The sequence below is a fragment of the Rousettus aegyptiacus genome, unplaced genomic scaffold (assembly GCF_014176215.1).
Source record: "Rousettus aegyptiacus isolate mRouAeg1 unplaced genomic scaffold, mRouAeg1.p scaffold_m13_p_3, whole genome shotgun sequence".
Classification (NCBI taxonomy): domain Eukaryota; kingdom Metazoa; phylum Chordata; class Mammalia; order Chiroptera; family Pteropodidae; genus Rousettus; species Rousettus aegyptiacus.
The window spans coordinates 25,971,906-25,990,507 of record NW_023416306.1 but is presented as its reverse complement, the minus strand read 5'-3'; the positions used below and the strand labels follow the sequence as shown (position 1 = coordinate 25,990,507).

The 18,602-nt window shown below is 41.9% G+C and overlaps 2 protein-coding genes across 7 annotated transcripts in view; one reads left to right on the top strand and one right to left on the bottom strand.

Annotated features, from left to right (window-relative positions):
- The window catches only part of INVS (inversin), a 112,227-nt gene extending 94,463 nt beyond the window's left edge, over positions 1–17,764 (top strand). For 2 of the 5 annotated variants that reach the window (XM_016162574.2, XM_036238792.1), the window contains 4 exons: positions 3,113–3,830; positions 12,467–12,696; positions 13,385–13,459; positions 16,185–17,764. In XM_016162574.2, the coding sequence (XP_016018060.2) occupies positions 3,113–3,830; positions 12,467–12,696; positions 13,385–13,459; positions 16,185–16,321 (1,160 nt within the window). In that variant the 3' untranslated portion in view covers positions 16,322–17,764. The remainder of the gene's footprint in view (positions 1–3,112; positions 3,831–12,466; positions 12,697–13,384; positions 13,460–16,184) is intronic. The other 3 variants (XM_036238793.1, XM_016162575.2, XM_016162576.2) reach the window with 3 other exon arrangements.
- A 68-nt stretch (positions 17,765–17,832) lies between these two features.
- Positions 17,833–18,602, bottom strand: part of TEX10 (testis expressed 10) — a 40,377-nt gene continuing 39,607 nt past the window's right edge. For both annotated transcript variants that reach the window (XM_016162582.2, XM_036238794.1), the window contains one exon: positions 17,833–18,037. In XM_016162582.2, coding sequence (XP_016018068.2) covers positions 17,924–18,037 — 114 coding nt within the window. In that variant the 3' untranslated portion in view covers positions 17,833–17,923. The remainder of the gene's footprint in view (positions 18,038–18,602) is intronic.

The window sequence follows — 18,602 nt, the reverse complement described above, 5'->3', positions numbered from 1 at the left end:
ATTAGGTCAGCACTGAATCTACCATTTTATTGTTCGTTTCTATTTATTTCCTCTGGTTCTCATCCCTGTTTCTCTTTTCTTCCCTTCCTCTGGGTTACTGAGACATCTTTTAGGATTCCGTCTTGAGTGATTTATAGCATTTTTGAGTATACCTCTTTCTATAGCTTTTGTGGTGATTGCTTTGAGTATTACAATATATACAAGTGACTTAAACAGTCTACTGGTATCAGCATCTTCCATATTGAGTGAAATGTGGAAACCCACTTGCATTTAGGTACATTAACCTTCCCTTTTTTAAAATATCATTTCATGGGTGGTTTTATAATTTTCACTCCTCAAATATAATTTATAAAACTCATGAGGGAAATGATAGTCTATTTTATGTACTCATATTTTTTTCTGATGTTTTGTCTTCCTAATGCTCAAATGTCTTCTTTTATCATTTCCTTTCTGTTTGAAGAACTTTCTCTAGCCAATTTAGAGGTGGGTCTGCTAACAACAAATTCTTTCGGTTTTCCTTTGTCTGAATATTTTTATTTTATTCCTGAAGAATTGTTACGGTGGATACAGAATTCACGGTGGGCAGTTTTCTTTCAGCACTTCGAAAAATCGGTGCCACTTCCTTCTGCCTTCCATGGTTTCAGATGAGAAATTCACTGTCATTTGAACTGTGTTCCTCAGTAATGTTCCTAGGTAACATGTCATTTCTCTCTGGCTGCTCTCAAGACTTTTTCTTTATCTTCAGTTTTCAAAAGTTTAGTTGGTATGACGTGTCTTGGCATGGATTTTTGGAGTTGAATCCTGTTTGGAGTTTACTTAGTATGTCGAGGGTGCCCAAAACCTCCCCTAGGTTCAGTAATTTGCTAGGAGGACTGACAAGGCTCAGTATATAGTTGTACTCATGGCTATGATTTATTATAACAAAAGGATTCAAAACAAAATCAGCAAAGGGAAAAGGCACATGGAGCAAAGGCGCAAACTTCCTAAAGTCCTCTCCTGGATGAGGCACACAGGACACATGCACATCTTCCCGCAGTGAATTGTGACAACCAGTTAGACAACATTTTTCTACCAGGAAAGTGACCTAAAGCAAGGACTCCAAGATTTTTATCAGGGGTCGGTCATGTAAGTCCCTTCTACTTAGCGTATACCAAAATTCCAGATTCCAAGAAGGAAAGGAGGTATTGAGCATAAATATATTATTTGTACAAAGCAATTTAAGCACATTGAGCCATTCTTATTAGGTAGGGAATGATGAGAGCCCTCCAGATATCTAAGTGCAAATGCCAACAAAGTGAAAAAGTCAAATAATGTCTTAGTATTGTTATGAAAATAGTTTTGACCTTGTGGATCCCAGCAAGCGTCTCTGGGATCACCTAATTCAGGACTTAGATAATTCAGTCTGTCACTCTGGACCTCAGTTTTCTTAGCTATAAAAATGGGGGTATAATCTCCACACTGCAAGGCAGTTTTGAATAGAAATAAAATAATGTTGAGTACTTGTTACAGACCATGACTCATAGTAGGTCTTCAGTAACTACTATTAAACCACACTGCTGATCTAGCCAAGAACAACCACATAAAAGTATACATCAACAGCCACAAACATTTCCAGGCTATAATTCCATAACCCACTTTACAGAGACAGTGCATCAGCGATGTATCCCTTAAGGATAGTGTGATCCTTTGCTCATTAATTTATTTATTCAACCAGCATTCACGAAACTACCATGATGTGACAGCCATGTTGAATTTCTTCAAGTTCTTAGCTTGAGGACTTTGCATGTAATATATAAAGATTATATCCTGTGTCTACAGACTATATAGTTTATGATGAGTATCTGAATTTACATTAAAATTATTTTTTTAAGCAAATTTAAATTTGAACTAAAATTCTGTTCTCTATTTATATGAATCAATAGTGCCAAGTATTCTGCCACTGAGTAGCACAGTTCCCCTTTCTCCAGACTTCAGCGGCAATTTACTTTCTGCTCTTCCAGCCTTCAGTGATGGTCTTTTCATCACCTTTCCAGCCGCTGCTCACCAACCAGTCCCAAAGTCATTGCCGTGGGTTTTAGATTTTGGTTAGGGCAGCACCTCTGTTTTTTAGGTATCCGTTCCTGTGTTGATTATCTCTTGTGACATTACACACCACCCACAAAACTAAGTGGCATAAAACAAAAACGATTTATTATTTTACACAATTCTGCGGGTTGGCTGGGTAGTTCCTCTCCTAGATCACCTGGGCTTACACATGTGGCTACCGAAAGGTTGGTGGGCTGGAAAGTTCCAGATGGCTTCCGTCATGTGTCTGGCGGTTGGTGCTGGCAGTTGGCTAAGGTCAGTTCTCTTCTCCATGACCTTTCATCCTCCAGCACGTTAGACCATCTTCCTTGCGTACTGTCCTCAGGGCGGTGCTCTGAGAAAGAGAAGGCAAGTGCTGCAAGAGTTCGTGAGGGCTAGGCTCCACAACTTTCACATCACTGCTACCACATTCTGTTCGTCAGAGCGTGTCACAAGGCCAGCCCAGATTCAAGGGGGTGGAGACATAGACTCCGCTTGTAGAGAGGAGGTGTTACAAAATCACATTTCAAAGGTGAGTGCATACTGGGGTGGGAAGACCCTTTGGCCCTTAAATTTCATAAGGAGTAATGTGTCTCTTCTGTATCCCTAACACCCAGTAAGTATTTGTTGAATGTGTAGCTGTATGGTACTAGCTAGATGCTTGAGATTCAGAGATGGAAGACAAGTTGTTAAACATGACATGCAAAGCATTCACTGAGCATAATCATGATTTTTGTAAGAGTCCTGTTTTTATGCCAAAGCTTTCCTTCTCCTCCGTTCACTAAATCATTTATTCATGCATTCATTCAACAGGTATGTTTTTGAGCTCACACTATGTGCCAGCCATACCGAATTATAATTAAGGCCAAGAATCATACCATCACATCTTTCTTACAGCAGTGATCACAATATTGGTTACCTAGGTAACTATCATGGTGATGCTATAGGATGGGTCTGAATATTTTATATGAACAGATGAGCAAACTTGCCCTACTATTGCAAGTTTTGGACAATAAATATCCTTTTCCCTTTTCCTTGTTTCCTCAAGAAACATCTAGAGAACATTCTAAAGGCCGATCTTCCTGTGTCCACTTTAGCCCCAGTGAAGGCAGTGATGGCACCAGGTGTCCAGGAGTCTCCTCTGTTGACAAATCCAGAGGTGAGACAGTTGGCGAGCAGCATTGTGACAAGGGGAAAGGCTTCTTGAAACAGCCTTCCTGTGTCAGGGTGGCTGGGCCAGATGAAAATGGAGAGGAGTCCAGTTGGGCAGCTGCAAGCCTTCAACAGCAGGATGGCCACCGGAAGCCCAGCAGGCGGCACGACACAGCACCTAAAGCCAAATGTGCCTCCCAGAAAAGGCGCATTCAAGAGCTCAGAGGAGGAAGGTGCTCCCCAGCTGGTTCTAGCCGGCCTGGCAGTGCCAAGGGAGAGGTGGTTCATGCTGGGCAGAATCCTCTTCACCATCGGACAGCAAGAAACAAGGTGACACAGGACAAGCTTGAAGGAGAAATGCACTCAGATTTGCCACAGAGCACAGAGGTGTTGAGGTCGAGAGTCAGGAAGTTGGGGATATCCACCTTGTCTGAGGATGCTCAGGTACCTAAGGAGACTGATCCAGCTCCTGGTCCTCACTCTGTACAGAGTGTGAATATCGACCTTCTCCCTGTAGAGCTGCGGCTGCAGATAATCCAGAAAGAAAGAAGCAGGAAAGAGCTCTTTCGCACAAAAAACAAGGCAGCAGCGATCATCCAGCGGGCCTGGAGAAGGTAAGGAGGTGGGGTGCCGCTACCCCTAACACGCCACCCCCTGAGCGCTGCGATATTTCTGGTGAATTCCATGTGCTAGGTGATGAGGCCAATTTAATTGAGCCTACCCATGAAATTTACACAGGTGCAGATCCTAGTAATTTACACCAGATGAGCTATTTGGAAGGCGTTTTTCTCAAGAAAGATAGGAAAGCACCTGTGATAGCCTGATGTAAAGGACAAAGCCCTCAGTTTGTAACCAGGAAGCCTGAGTTCCAGGTGAAGCTCCCACAGGTTATCTGACCTTGGGCGAATCACGTGGCCTCCCTGACCCTCAGTTTTCTCATCTGGGAAGTGAGGTTTAACAATGGCTGCACTGATCCTGTTCGTATGAGATAATGTGTGCTTCATAAATTCTAAAGCCCTACACATGTAAGGTGTTTTGTTTTTCTTTTTTTATTACCCAGATATTAGTCCTACCCCAAACACCTATACCAGGGCCTAGATATAGTGGACTGACTGAAATTCATTACAAAAACCTGTGTAAGCATCTACCACACTCAGAACGTAGGGTAGTAGGCGCTGGGAGGAGGGGTGGAGGCTTCCTAAAATACTGAGCCTAACACCGTCAGCTATTATGCAGAGCCTGGAAGAGTCCTTTGCTGTGAGTTTTCACATATTCCATAATCTCCTTCACACTGCAGGCCCCACGGGCCCTAATTCCAGGTTAGGCCTTACGGTGATGACCAGTGCCCGGGGGAGGGCTGGACACATTGCCAACAGATGGGAGTCATGTGGCCTCCATCTCCAGAGAAAGGAAGGTTGGTGGGGGAACAAAGCAAGCAAATCAGTGGGAGTACAGGTGTGCCGCATATCAACGGCCCTGTCAGGAGATAAAAGGGCTGGAGAGCACCTAACGTTGGCAGAGAGAGAAGAGACGGTGAGAGAGCGGTTCTTGTGAGATGCAGGCAGCGGCCTCAGGGTCTGGTGTGCCAAAGACTGTCTGACCCAGCCTGCGCTACAGAGCATCCTTAAGTCGGTGCAAGCTCTGGGCTGTTTACAAAGTCATGCTATACCTTTGCTCTGCCAGCCACACCAGGAAGCCATCGTGAGAGGGATTAGTGTTCCCATTTTCAGATGAGCAAATGGTCTCAGAGAGGAAAAATGACTTATCCTAGTGGTGCAGGTCCAGCACTAGAAGTTGAGGCTGCTTCAATCAAGTCCAAGGGCCTTTCCCTTACATTCTCAGCAAAGGTAGTGTTTGCTGTGGTCAAGGTGATGGAGGCGGAGGTGGAGGTGGGCCCTGTGCTCTTCACCTCAGAGCAGGCGGAGGACAAAGAGCTGCCTGGACGGCACTCACGGTCATCAAGGTAATGCCGAAGTTACTGCTACTGTTGATGCTAGTAGTTGGCATTTATTGGGCACCTGTGCCAAACTCTGTTCTAAGGAGTTTTACATGTAGTACTAATTCATTAATCTTCAAAATAACCCTGTGAGGTAGATACTCTTATCCCCATGCTGAAGATAAGGAAGCTGGAACATGGAGAGGCTAATCAACCCGCCAGGGTTACAGAGCTGGCTTTGAGCTGAGACAGTCTGCCTCTGAAGCCACGGTTGCGAATGGTCCTTGCTCTCCCCAGGGAATTCTGCCAGGACGTGCACGGCTGCCATCCCAGAGGAACTTTTTGTTAAGTATTTCAGCTGAAACCTAGGATCTAAACAAGGCAGCGAGTCTTACCACGTCAGGCCCCCACAGCTGCTCCCTCGCTGAAATGCCTTCCTGTCAGACTGTTCTGACTCCTTTGAAGAGTCAGGAGCTGACAGGTCCTGTCAGTAAGAGCCCATAGCAGCAAATGAGCTTTCTGTCATACCCCCCAAGAACAGTGGGCTCATAGTCTGTGTACCCACCTGGGGAGGCAACTACACAGGCTGCACCGTCGTGCAGTTCTGAGACCTGGGACATCAACTCCCAAAGGGCTTCTGGGAAGCTGCAAGTTGTGGTAAGTTGAATGTCTGGTGATAAAAACACTTATTGATTTGGTTATAGCCTAATAGATCTTCCACCTTCAGTGCAGGAGCCTAGAATGCTGTCCTGGGACAGTGTGTGGTGTCTGACACCAAACCTAAGGAACACCAAGGGGCGGGGTGGGGAACGGGGCTTGGCACACAAGTGCCCATTCCGAGCAGGCTGTTGTTAGAGGAAACACATCGAGGAGAGAGAAAGGCAAACTGGAAAGTGTGCAGGGATAGGTTGAGCAGATTGAACCTTGGGCCCAGAGGAAATGAAGCTCGGCTTTAAAGCATGAGTTTTATTATCAGTCAAGAGCTGACTATTTTAAAGGTTGAAATCAGATACCAAACAGGCTAAACTGGGCTGGAAAGTTGCTGTCTACAAGCAGTTGCTGTGTAAAACTTCCCTTTTTGCCTAAAACTGTGTAAGCCACCTTCTGTCCATCCGTTCTTCTCCAAAATGTTTAGAGGTGAATAAGCAAGGATAGGCTGGACTGTGAGAACCTGGAGCCCAGGGCTGAAAGGACAATTGGGCATGTTAGGTTTCTCAACAAACCAGGAGAATGGGGGCACAGAGGCTGTTCCTCAGACCTCTGGGACCATCGGACACAGACTCCGTCTCCACACCAGAGTCAATGAGGTAGCAGTTGTGCCCACTTAAAGCCGGAGCTGTTACAGCTTCAGCCAGTGAGTTCCTGTCCGCAGAGCAGAGGATGTGGAAGACGCTTGGCTTCTCAAATAAAAGAAACTGAACTGTGGAGTGGCACTGCCCCGTAACATCTTTTCTCTACAGTTGGCTTTTGGGAAGTGTGGTACATCTAGTAGAGGGATGGCACTGTTTGTCACTCCAGGAAGAGACAGGAATCTTGTCTGAAATCAGCCTGTAGGGCAGGAGGGAGGGCCCGTACCAGGCACTGCAAAGAGCTTTTAACAGATTTAGAAAGATGGTTATTTCGCATACCCTAAAATCAGGCCTGGGGCCTGCTGCTCTCTGCAGCACCTTATAGGCTCACCAGCAGTTAATCAGCTACAGATAATGAACACTGTTGCAGCTTTCCTTGGGCGGCTCCAAAACAGCTGTGTTCAATAAAAAGTTTGGGCCTGCATTTGTGATAAACACCAAATAAACTCTGCCCGTAAATGATCCGTTTGTCCCTGGCTTCTCCCACCCCAGGTTCCACCTCCCAGCAGAAAGATCTTAGTACAACACAGCTCTTACCTTTGTCACTATTCTTGAAAACCTCTTTGGGTCCCTACCAAGAAGAGTACAGACCAAGTCCTTAACAGTATTTGGCTGTTGGACCAGACAGCACTGAGTTTAAATGTTGGTCTCTCCTGGCTTTAGCTATGTGACCTTCTGCAAGTTACTTAGCCTTTTCCTCCCTAGTTTTGAGATATAATTGGCATACAGTACTATATATGTTTAAGGTGTGAATGATTTGACTTACATATATTGTGGAATGATAACCACAGTGAGTTTAATGAACATTCATCATCTATTTTTTAAAAAGAAAAATGTTTTTATTTTCTTGTGATGAGAACTCAGGATTTACTCTCAGCAACTTTCACATATACCAGGAAGCAGTGTTAACTATAGTTTTGATTAGTTATGTTGTTCATCAGGGGTCCCAACGCCCAGGCCACAGACAGGTACCGGTCTGTGGCCTGTTAGGAACCGGGCCGCACAGCAGGAGGTGAGCAGGGGGCCAGCGAGTGAAGCTTCATCTGTATTTGCAGCCGCTCCCCAGCACGAGCATCACCGCCTCAGCTCCCCCTCAGATCCTCAGGCATCAGATTCTCATAGGAGCACACGTCCTATCCCCAGTGCCAAAAAAGTTGGGGACCGCTGATATATCACCAGTACTTATTTATCTCATAACTGCAGATTTGTACCTTTGACCACCTTCACCCAATTTCCTCTCCCCCACCCTGTCTATGATAGCCACAAATCTGATCTGAGTTTTTGTTTTAAAGATTTCATTTGTCAGTGAGATAATACAGTATGTGTCTTTCTCTTATGTCATTTAACATTAATTCCCTCAGGGTTCATCCATGTTGTCACAAATGGCAGGAATTCCATTGTCTATATGTATCACAACTTCTTTATCCAATCATGTTCAGTGGATGCTTTGGTTATTTCCATGGTCTAGTGTGTGCCAAGCAGCTTTTGCTGCATCCCATAAGTTTTAGTATGTTTGTTTCCATTTATGTTTGTCTCAAGATGCTTTCCTGCTTCTCCTTCAATTTCTTCTTTGATACATTGGTTGTTTGACAGCGTCTTACTTAATTTCCATGAGTTTTCCAGTTTCCCTTCTGTTACAGTTTTCCAATTAATTTTCATGAGATTTCCAGTTTTCCTTCTGTTAAAGTTTTCTAGTTTTATACCATTATGGTCAGAGAAGATACCTGAAAATATTTCAGTCTTCTTAAATTTGCTAAGACATGTTTTGTGGCCTAAAATGTATGATACATTCTAGGAGATATTCCATGTGTTTTTAAGATTGTGTCTACTGGTGTGGTCAGGTAGAAAGTTCTCTGTCTGTCTGGTCCTTTGGTCCATAGTGTTGCTCAAATCCACTTTTTCCTTGATTCTGTCAGGATGATCTATTCGTTGAGTGTAGGGTATTAAATTCACCAGCTATTATAGTATTGCTGTTTATTTGTTAGCTGTTTTTGCTTTATATATTTAGGTGCTCTCATGTGGGCTGTACAAATATTTACAATTGTCGCAACGTCTTGATGGATTGACCCCTTTATTATTATATAACGTCTTTTTCTCTTTTTACCATTTTTAAAGTCTGTTTTATCTGATGCAAGTATAGCCACCCCTGGTTTTTTTGGTTACCATTTGCTCGAAATATCTTTTTCCATCCATTCACTCTCAGTCTGTGTGTGTTTCTGAATCCAAAGTGACTCTCTAGTAGGCAGCATATTACTAGATCTTGTTTTTTTATCCACGTAACCATTCCATGCCTTTGAATGAGAGATTCAATCTATTTACATTTAATAATTGATGGGTAAAGACTCACAATTGCCATTTTAATTGTTTTCTTAGTGCTTTGTAGATCCATTGTTCCTAATTTCTCATCCTGTTGTCCTTTTTTGCTTTGATGCTTTTTGGTATCAATATGCTTTGACTTCTTTATTATTTTTATGTAATTAGTTCAGGTTTTTCCTTTGTGGTTACCATGGGCTTACATAAAAATAAAATTATAACACTATTTTAAACTGGTGACTTCTATAGCATTTCTAAACTTTACACTTTTACTTCTCTCACCCCCCTCACATTTAAGGTTATTGATGTTATAGTTTGCATATTTTTATATTGTGTATCCAATAATGGATTATTGTAATATGATTATTTTTCCTACATTCTTTTCACTTAGAATTATTTCTTTTTGAAGTCTTTTTATTGACATCCATTTTTAAAATCATAGCACATTTGTACATAAAATAAGCAAAATTTGTAACTTAACCATGTTTTTACATTCATAATTTCATTTAGTTACTGTAATAAATCACTGATTCTTAGTCATTGATATCACTATTCTTTGTGTAATCAAGACTACATTTGTTTAACTTTTAAACTAGCTGTAAGTGATTATGTACCACTGTTACCCTGTTATAGAATTTAACATTGACTATATGTTTATCATAACCAGTGAACTGTAAATTAGCTTCTTAGGTTTCTATGATGTTAATTAGCATCTTTTTACTTCCACTCAAAGAACTAACTCCCTTTGCCATTTCTTATAAGATCTTTTTCGTTCAGCAAAGTGTTCATCTCTTAATTTCTGAAGGACAGCTTTTCTGGGTATAGAATTTTGGTTTGACAGGTTTTTTTCGTTTTCTTACAGTAATTCAAACATATCATCTCATTCTGGTTTATGACATTTCTTTTGAAAATTCTGCCAGTAATCTTATAGGCGTTCCCTTTTATGTAACTTCTCTTTTCTCTTGTTACTTTCAACATTGTCTTTGACTTTTAACCATTAGTGCAGCTCTATTCAGGTTCAACCTATCTGAAGCCCTTTGGGCCTAATGAATCTGGATGGATATCCATTTATTTCCCTTGCCAGGTTTTGGAAGTTTGCAGTCATTATTGCTTTAAATATACTTTCTGCCCCTTTTTCTTCTCAAATGCCCATAATGTATATATTGTTTCTTTCGATTGTGTCCCATAAGTCCTAAAGGCTTTTTTTTTTAAATGATTACTGTTTTGTTGTTCTTTTTTTCCTCCTTTCTAACTGGATAATTTCAAATGTCCTGTCTTCTAGGTCACTGACTCTATTGTCTGCATAGTCAAGTCTGATTTTGAATTCTTCAGTTTCAGTTCAATTCTTTATTGAATTCTTCAGTTTGGTCATTGTATTTTTTAGCTCTAGGATTTGTTTAGTGCTTTTCTGGGTGGTTTCTATTTGTTGAACTTCTCATTTTGTCCATGCATTGTTTTCCTAATTTCATTTAGTTGTGTGTATTCTTGTAGTTCACTGTAACTTTTTTAAGAGGATTATTCTGAATTGTCAGTTCATAGATCTCCGTTTCTTTAAGGTCAGTTATCAGAGCTTTTTTAGTTTCCTTTGGTGGTGTCATGTTTACCTGATTTTTCATGATCCTTGATTCCTTAAGTTGGTATCTGTACATTTGAGTATGCAGTCTCCTTTTCCAGTTCTTCACCAGTCAGTTCAGTTTGAGTTTCTGGACATGTCTGCTGATAATATTCTTGGGCGGGTGAGGCTTGCTAGCCACTCACTGCCCAAGCTCTGAGACCAAGTGTAGTTTGCGGGGTGTGGATCAGTGCTACTGGCTCAGATAGGATTGCTGGGTTCTCTGATCAGATAGACAGACAGTTGGGACTGGGTACTAAGCAACAGACAGAACTGTAATTAGCTTACGTGCCCTGGTATAACAGCAGGATGGGCCCCAGTGCCTGCGCAGCTTGACATCTGGGTACTTGAATCGGGGAAGACAGTGCACTCCATTCCCTGGCTAGACACAGCCACCAGTTTTGGTCTACAGATGAGGAAAGCCAAGGGCTATGCTCTGTTCAGGTATCACTGTAATAAGGGCTGTCGGATGAACTATGCATCTTCCTGTGTGCTCTGGTTAGGTTTCCTGGTAGGACAGGCTGAAGGCTGTATTCAGCAATGGCCAGAGCTATGAATTACTTTCCCTGCCCAGGCAGAGTGAAAGAACCAATTTCCAAATGCAGCAAGGTTCTTTGTGATCTTGATTCAAGCAGTCCTGCTCTCTAAGTTCCCTGGCAAAGTGGTGCTACTGCTTTACTCTGCAAATGATCAGTTCTGCCTTCCATACTGTCTGCTCGAGTGTCATTAGGCTATGCAGCTTCCAGGTGGTCTGGCCAGCCTCTCTGACTAGGTGGGGGCCAGGAGCTGTACTCAGTGAGTTGAGCTATATAACAGCTCCCCTGCCTGGGCAAGGTCACACTGGCCTTCAGCACCAGCAGGGCTCTTTAAGGACCTGAATCAGGCAGACCTGCATGCTGCTGAGTTCCCTAGTCAGACTCGTTGTCTTGGCTCTGAAGATGAGCAAAGGCACTGATTGGAATTACTACTTGGATGCTGAGGGTAGGAACTCAGTCTGCAAAGGTCTACATGCTGATTGTTGCAAGTCCCTCCCCTCTTATGTCGTAGTCAGATTCTCAGTGTTTAAGCCACACAGATTCTCCCACAATCCTCAGGGGGTGAAACTGGAGTGTGGGCTCCCAAGAAGCAACCCAAGTGCTAGGGGAGCTAGATGTCCTCTCTAAACTTTCTCCCATGGAGGAACTGTAGGTCTCTCAGTGTGGTACTGTACGGGCCCAGGGGAGGGGCAGTGCTGTCATCAGGTAGCTGTTCTTACCACTTCACATGTGGTCTAACTTGGTCTGTCATACAGGGGGATGCTTCAGCCTCATCCTCACATTCTAGGATTCTCAGTGGTGGCTTGTCCATGAACAGTTGTTCTTCTTGTGAGGGAGAATAAAGCCAGGAATGACATATGTCACCATGTTGGTGACATTACCTCTACTCAGCCTTTACCAGATTTATAGTCTGCCTCACAGATTTATTTTCAGGCTTAATCCTAAGTGCCTGGTATGCAACAGGCTCTGAACAAATATCGGCTTCCTCCACAGTGTAGCCCAGCCTGTACCAAATACACAATGCTTCATACACACTTCATTACTGACTTTCCTGCACAAATGTCCACACCTCTGTTCATGTCAGTTCTGCCTACAATGCTCTTCTGACTGGTAAGCTCCTTCTCATCCTTTAAAACCCTGCACAAATGTCAGCCTTGTAAAGCCTTACCAAGCCACCACAAAGTATCAGTCCACCTGTCTCCTGCCATCTAGCTTCTTGCTCTCATATAGTATTTCTAATATTGCATTTATTGTTTACACATTGGTCTGTCCCATCTTCAGGGCAAGGACTCATCTGACTGATTCCTAGTTCAGGAAGTACTTGATGGAAAAGGACAGAGTTCAGCGTTCAACATATTCCTGTTGAAATTAGGAATAGGAACGAAGATGAATCTCCCAAGAGAGTTCAGCAAATACTATCCCTATAGCTTCTAGGAACCTTAAGGAAATTTGGTTTTCTCAGTACTATGAGCTGAACGCCTCTCCTTTCCTCTAACCCCATCAGCTACCAGCTCCGGAAGCACCTGTCCCATCTTCTGCTTATGAAACAGCGTGGAGCCAGAGATAAGGACAGATGGAACCGAGAGTGCTTAACATTGCTCCTCCAGGTTTGGAGGAAGGAACTGGAACTGAAATCCCCAAAGACCACCACCGTAAGCAGGATCACCAAGAATCCATCCAAGAGCAGCTCAGGCACAAAGTCCAACAGGCACTCAGTGCTCAAGCAAATCTACGGTAACTGTCTTTCCGGGTACCTTGTAGTTTATGACAAGCATTTCCAGTGTCACATCAGAATCTGAAATGGGGTTTAATTGCATGGGGCAGACCTCCATTCATGTAGGAACTTTATTATACTTCTAGGCACCAAGAGAATTCTCAGCACCACACTTGATACCTCCCTCCCAGCAATTCTGAGTCAGGATTCGTTTGATGAGGCAGTCCAGATCTCCATCATCTCAACCCAGAGATCATTCTGGCCAAGAGATTCTCTGCTGGACTTCATAACTGAAAGCCTCACAGTTGTAACCTCTTCAGGCTGCTACTTGGGTCCTCCCCTTACATGACCAATTTGGAGGACCCCAAGCACAGGCACACCCTGTCTCACTTTGACTCTTCTTATACTAAGATAGTATGTTTTCAGCTCTAGAAAGAGCCCATCCAAATAATAAACTCAGCCCAGAACAAGCCTGGCTAGTTCTCCAACAGAAAAAAGTTGAGCCAAGGCACCTTAAGAAACAAATCTGTGGCCTAGGCAGCAAAATCTCAGGACCTTCCCCTGGACCTACATGTTCTTTCCACACCACACTTAATTTATGTTGGCCAACACTTGGAAGCTCAAGCCTTCACCTCAAGGAATTCAGAACTTGGTCAGGCCGCAGCTGTCATTGGTCAGCGATAGATGATCATTGTTGGTTGATTCCAGGTTGTTCTCAAGAAGGGAAAGTACATCATCCCACAAGATCTTCAAAAGCCCATTCTGTGCTAAGTCTCAACTCAGGTAAGGCAGCCACTGCACTGGCAACAGATTTGAAAAACATTTTTCCTTTGTTTCATCACCAAAGATAGAAAACATTAGAACAGGGGTTTCCAATGGTCATTTGATTTCAAGTATGCATGTGTTTTTCATCCCCCTTTCATGGAATTACTGCAGTCAACATCTATTCCCATCAGAGGAAAGTTATTTTTATAACCTAAAGGTATTAACATTACCTGCAGTAGAAACACTAAGTGTTAGCTTCTGTTGATCACCTTTACTTGTTCACGTAAAAGGGGGAAATGAAAATACTGTTATTCTTCAAAGTAATCCTTGAGAGTTCTTGTTCCATTTTGGTTTCATATTAAGATCCTCAACTTAACTTAAAGATGGGAAGAAGGTCCTTAACCACAAATTCTGGCTCTTGCTTTTTAGGGCCCCATAAGGAAGACATTAATATTTAAGTCTATCTAGCTCAGGCTCAACTGTGAACACTTTCACTCATACAGGAGCAGCTCAGGGAACTTTTCAGCTGCAAAACAAGAGTGTTTTTACTCAGGGCCCCTTCATCCACACCAGCATTAAATTTGGGTGATAAGTTCAGTGCTGTCAGCAGTTAATGCCAGGTCCAGTGTTTCTTGTGGGTGGCTATGGCAACAGGCTCCCCCACCCTCCCTGATCTACAGTCATGCTGCAGGAACAGAGTGCAGCTGGGAAGGTGAACAATGACTGTCAGCATGAACTTTAACATTCATTTAGTTTCTGATGGGGGGAAACCTGGAGGTAGGGGGAGAGTAATTACTGCCAAATCTTTAGAAGAGTTAGGCTACTCATGTAATATAGGCAAGATGATTAGGGAATGCTGGGTGGGGTAGCTGGAAATTTTCAAAGTAATCAAAGCCCATAGTTCCATGTTGAAGAAAAAACATACTTGAGTGAACTGAATAGTTTAAAAAAAAAAAAAAAAAAAAAACTGTCAGATATAACTACCAGGATATAGCAGTTAGATAATCAAATATTATAAATTAGATAATCAGAGCATTTTTACTTTGTCTCAGGAGAAAAATCCAGTACTATCAGAAGTCTTTAAAAATGGTTTAGCAGCATAAAAGGTTTTTAAAAGGACTCACAAAGGACAGAATAAACAAATTCAAAGAAATGCATAATGGTTTCTTAGGACTTCATAGAACAGCCTGTTCTACACATGCAATTCTGGCTGGCTTGAAAATGGATGAGGATTGAAAAGAATCTTCTTCTAAGGATAAACTTGGGACAACACACGGTTTTATTAAGCCCACCCACGCCCAATAACCTATTAATCAGTGAATAAGGCAGATGGTCCTAGCTGCTAGCTACAGTTTAGCTGAAGCCTGTAAATTTTATACACAAAACATGTCTAAATAATTTCCATGAAATGGGTATGACTTTAACATACATAAACGTTTCTGCAATGTGAAATCAGAGGCCAAAGTGAACTTCAAAGAAGAAATAGTTCATCTTGGCCTTCAAACCTTGACTAAAAATGTTAGCTCATTTTTTGCTTTGAGCATTTCATGGGCTTAAGGATCTTCTGATTTTGTTTACTGTTCTGTTTAGCTTTAGGAAACTGTTTGGCACATTACAGGTACTGAAATATATAAGTGGAGATTGTTGCTCCCAACCTCCAAATTAAGGAGAGGCTTTATCTCTTAGAGCAGAAAGTGAGCTGGACGTAGCAGAGCAAAAGCCTTTGACTGTTTCTCTCCATGTATGCAGGAGACAGTTTAACAATCTCTGCTCTCTCTCGTCTTCCACACCCACCACTGGCAACCACCCACAAAGAATAGCAGCATAGTAATAGAGTGTATATATGTGTGCGCGCACACACCCCCCTAAATTTTGGGGCCCAGCTCTTTAAAAAAAACTCTTAAAAACCATTCCACTGAATCAATAACTATGGCTTACGTGACTACTAGTAATGGTACCCCTCGTATGAGTGCAGAATATTCTTGCCCACCTACAGAGTGGTGTGCAGATGACAACGCAAGACATGATACAGCCAAAACCACACCAGAGTTCCAAAACAGTAGTTCACTTTAAAATAACTGGAGTAATAAAACCAAAAAGAAAAAGACATATGTTTCTAACTTTTTAAAAACTACTCACCTTTAATGTTTGTTTCTTTGCTCCATAGAAAGGAGAATATGGCCTCAGCAACACTTCTTAACCATTTGGGGCGTCGGTATCCTCACTTGTTAAATGTGAGGGTTGAGTATACCACTGTTGTTTTTCCAACTGTGGTATCCTATAATTTTGTAATTTCAGAGTCATAAAAAGGCCTAAAAAAATCCATTTCAAGTTTGATATGCCTATCAGTCTATCATCTGAATAATTTTCAAATGAACCTGTCTTCTAGAATGGACTATAGCCAAGTGTGTGGCACATGGGGATAAAAGATACATGTATATGTCTGTTATATTAAGAGATGCACAGAGAAAGATATACCAGTTATTCCAGGCAAAATCAAGACCAAGGTTCTAATCCTAGCTCCTCAAGCACCTGCCCCTCCCACTCAAGGTTCTTCCTTGAGAGATATCACATTATCTTTGAGACGGTAGAAAATGCAAGGCCAATAAATCATCTGGTCTCTACCTTATCAGCACCATGGACCATCTAAAATTAAACCCTTTTTTCCTTACCGCCAATGAATTCTTCCCTTCACCATTAAAATTAATAACCTGAATGTTTATCTGGTATTTGTTTTTAACAGTGAGCAATTTGCAGTGTATACACCTCCTTGAGAACAGTGGAAGATCAAAGAACTTTTCTTATAACCTGCAATCAGCTACTCAATTGAAAAGGAAAACAAAGCCTCGACCGCCAACAGAGGAGGACTGTCCGGGGTAACTGCAATAGCTAGTGCAGAGATCCTCTTCCTTGCCGATTATCTTTTACATCTTGGGAAAACTTTAATATCCATGCCTGATGCCTTATTGGCCTGAAAAAGGGGTAACAAGTGAAAAAAATGTCAGAATGTTTTCTTTCTGGTCCTATACAGCACTGTTTTGTAAATTATCATAACCTGCCTTCACCTCGGTCAGTATGGCTGGAAAGGAGAATTTATAATTGACAGGAAAGTCCAAGTAAAACTAAGAACATGAGTGCTAAAAGAGCTGCCGGGCTGAGATTTCTGCCATCCAGCTGGTGGTGTAGGCCTGGTCTTTCGGCTCCCATGAAGAAGCTAAATGAGATGGGGAGGAGCCTGTCCTACAGCAACGACCTTCATTTCACGGCTTTTCTGGAATCTAATGCAACAAACTTCATTAAAGACACCACATCCTATTACTTCAACATTATCAGTTTTAAGTTGTAGACCAGAAAGACCAGAATCATGACCCAGAATTTGTTTTTGGTAATTACCTGTTAAGACCGTAATTGGTGCTCTGTTCATCTCTGTAGACTTATATTTTACAGTTCGTGTTGGCCTCAAAGCCACAGGTTGCTGCCACGTCCTCTCTGAACAGCGTTACTGGTATCACGGCAAAGGAACCAGACAGGCAGGTGTACAAACCAGACCATCTATGTACAAGGTAGCAGTTCAGCCTTTAACATTCCACTTGTATTTTCTGCCTGACTGCAGGGGCAAGCAATCTTATCAAAATGCCACTCCTGTTGATGGGAAACTGCTAACTACACACATTCTAGCTCTGTAAGAATACCTGTTTTAAATGAAATCTAGTAACTGGGGCCTTTTCACATTTTTAAGGCAAAGCTAATGCAAGAATGTAGACAGGAAGCACAAATAGTAACACAAGCTCAAGGAATATTTCTAAGACCAATTCCATTTTAAGATTACTGCCATTACTTGTCCTGTCAGGAACAGACAGGAGCAATAGTGTTCATTACCATGATTTTTAGTTTGTTAATTAAATTTCATAATTATGAAAATATAGGAATAACTATAGCTACTACTTTTTTAAAAAAACGATAATGGATTATTAGTAGAAAATCACTTTGAAAGTAGTTTTTTCAATCAGACCAACCATCTTTATGTATACGAAAATCTGAAACTGCAGTACTGCCTTGAAATCTTGCCCCTGCACAGTGGGCTCCAAAACTTCTATAAAAAGCACAATGGAGAAGGGCAGCCACTCCCGAACAAAACCGAATACTGGTTTCTGTTGCTGTCTGAACTGGAACTGAGGAAAGAAAGAATAAGGTTTGCCTACATGCGATCACAAAGACTTTTAGCTAATTTCTTGTTAAATAACACAAGGTACCATATTATCACTCTTTTGTAAATATTGTAAAAATTTCCTAATGAAATGTAAAATATACTACCACATATCACATACGAGTTCAGGAAGCCAGCTTGCATTATTTTCCTACCTTAGTGCAAAGGAAAGTTCATGAACAACTTCTTTAAAAGTTCGGCTTTAATGACAAACATTTATTACCTCAGTCTATTCAAAATTAGATATGAATAACAATTTCACACAAGGAGCCTCTTTAATACACTGTATTCAACGTGCTGGGCCCCTGCGGATGTCCAGTGACATACACGTTGAAGCAGTAATGTAAGTCTGTGAGCCACTGTTCCTGAACACCTCCACTCTTCAATGTCTGCAGAGAAAAACAAGTAATTTGAGAATTCTGCCAAAATTGCTATGCTATCTGAAGTGTTTTCACATCTAACAAGATCTCAGAGCCAATACAACAGTATCTCATCTATTAACCACCACAGAAAATCTTAATGGAAAAGGATTTATTAATTAGGCATTGCCACAGGTAGATCCTCAAGCAGGAGTGCTATGGGTTTCTCGGGTTTGTTCCCTCCCGCTAGAGACAAAATTTTACAATCCACCATTCCTACCCTCCACTTCCTCCCCTCAGCATTCTAGAGTCTCCAGATCTTTGTACTAACATCAACTGAGAAGGTTACAGGGCTGACTGACAACTTCTGTTACTCTCTTCCTTATGGAGGTGGGTTGATTCTCCAACCTCAGAATAATCCAAATTCTTGGCCTTCATCCCTTTTATTTCTGAATTACTATTACATATACCAATTAATAACCACCACGCCCCAGCAAATACCTATATGAAAAAAAAACCTCCCTAACTCTCCCATACTAAAAACATCAAGGCAATCCTAGACAAAAAAACTGCCCCCCAAAACAGCTGAACACAC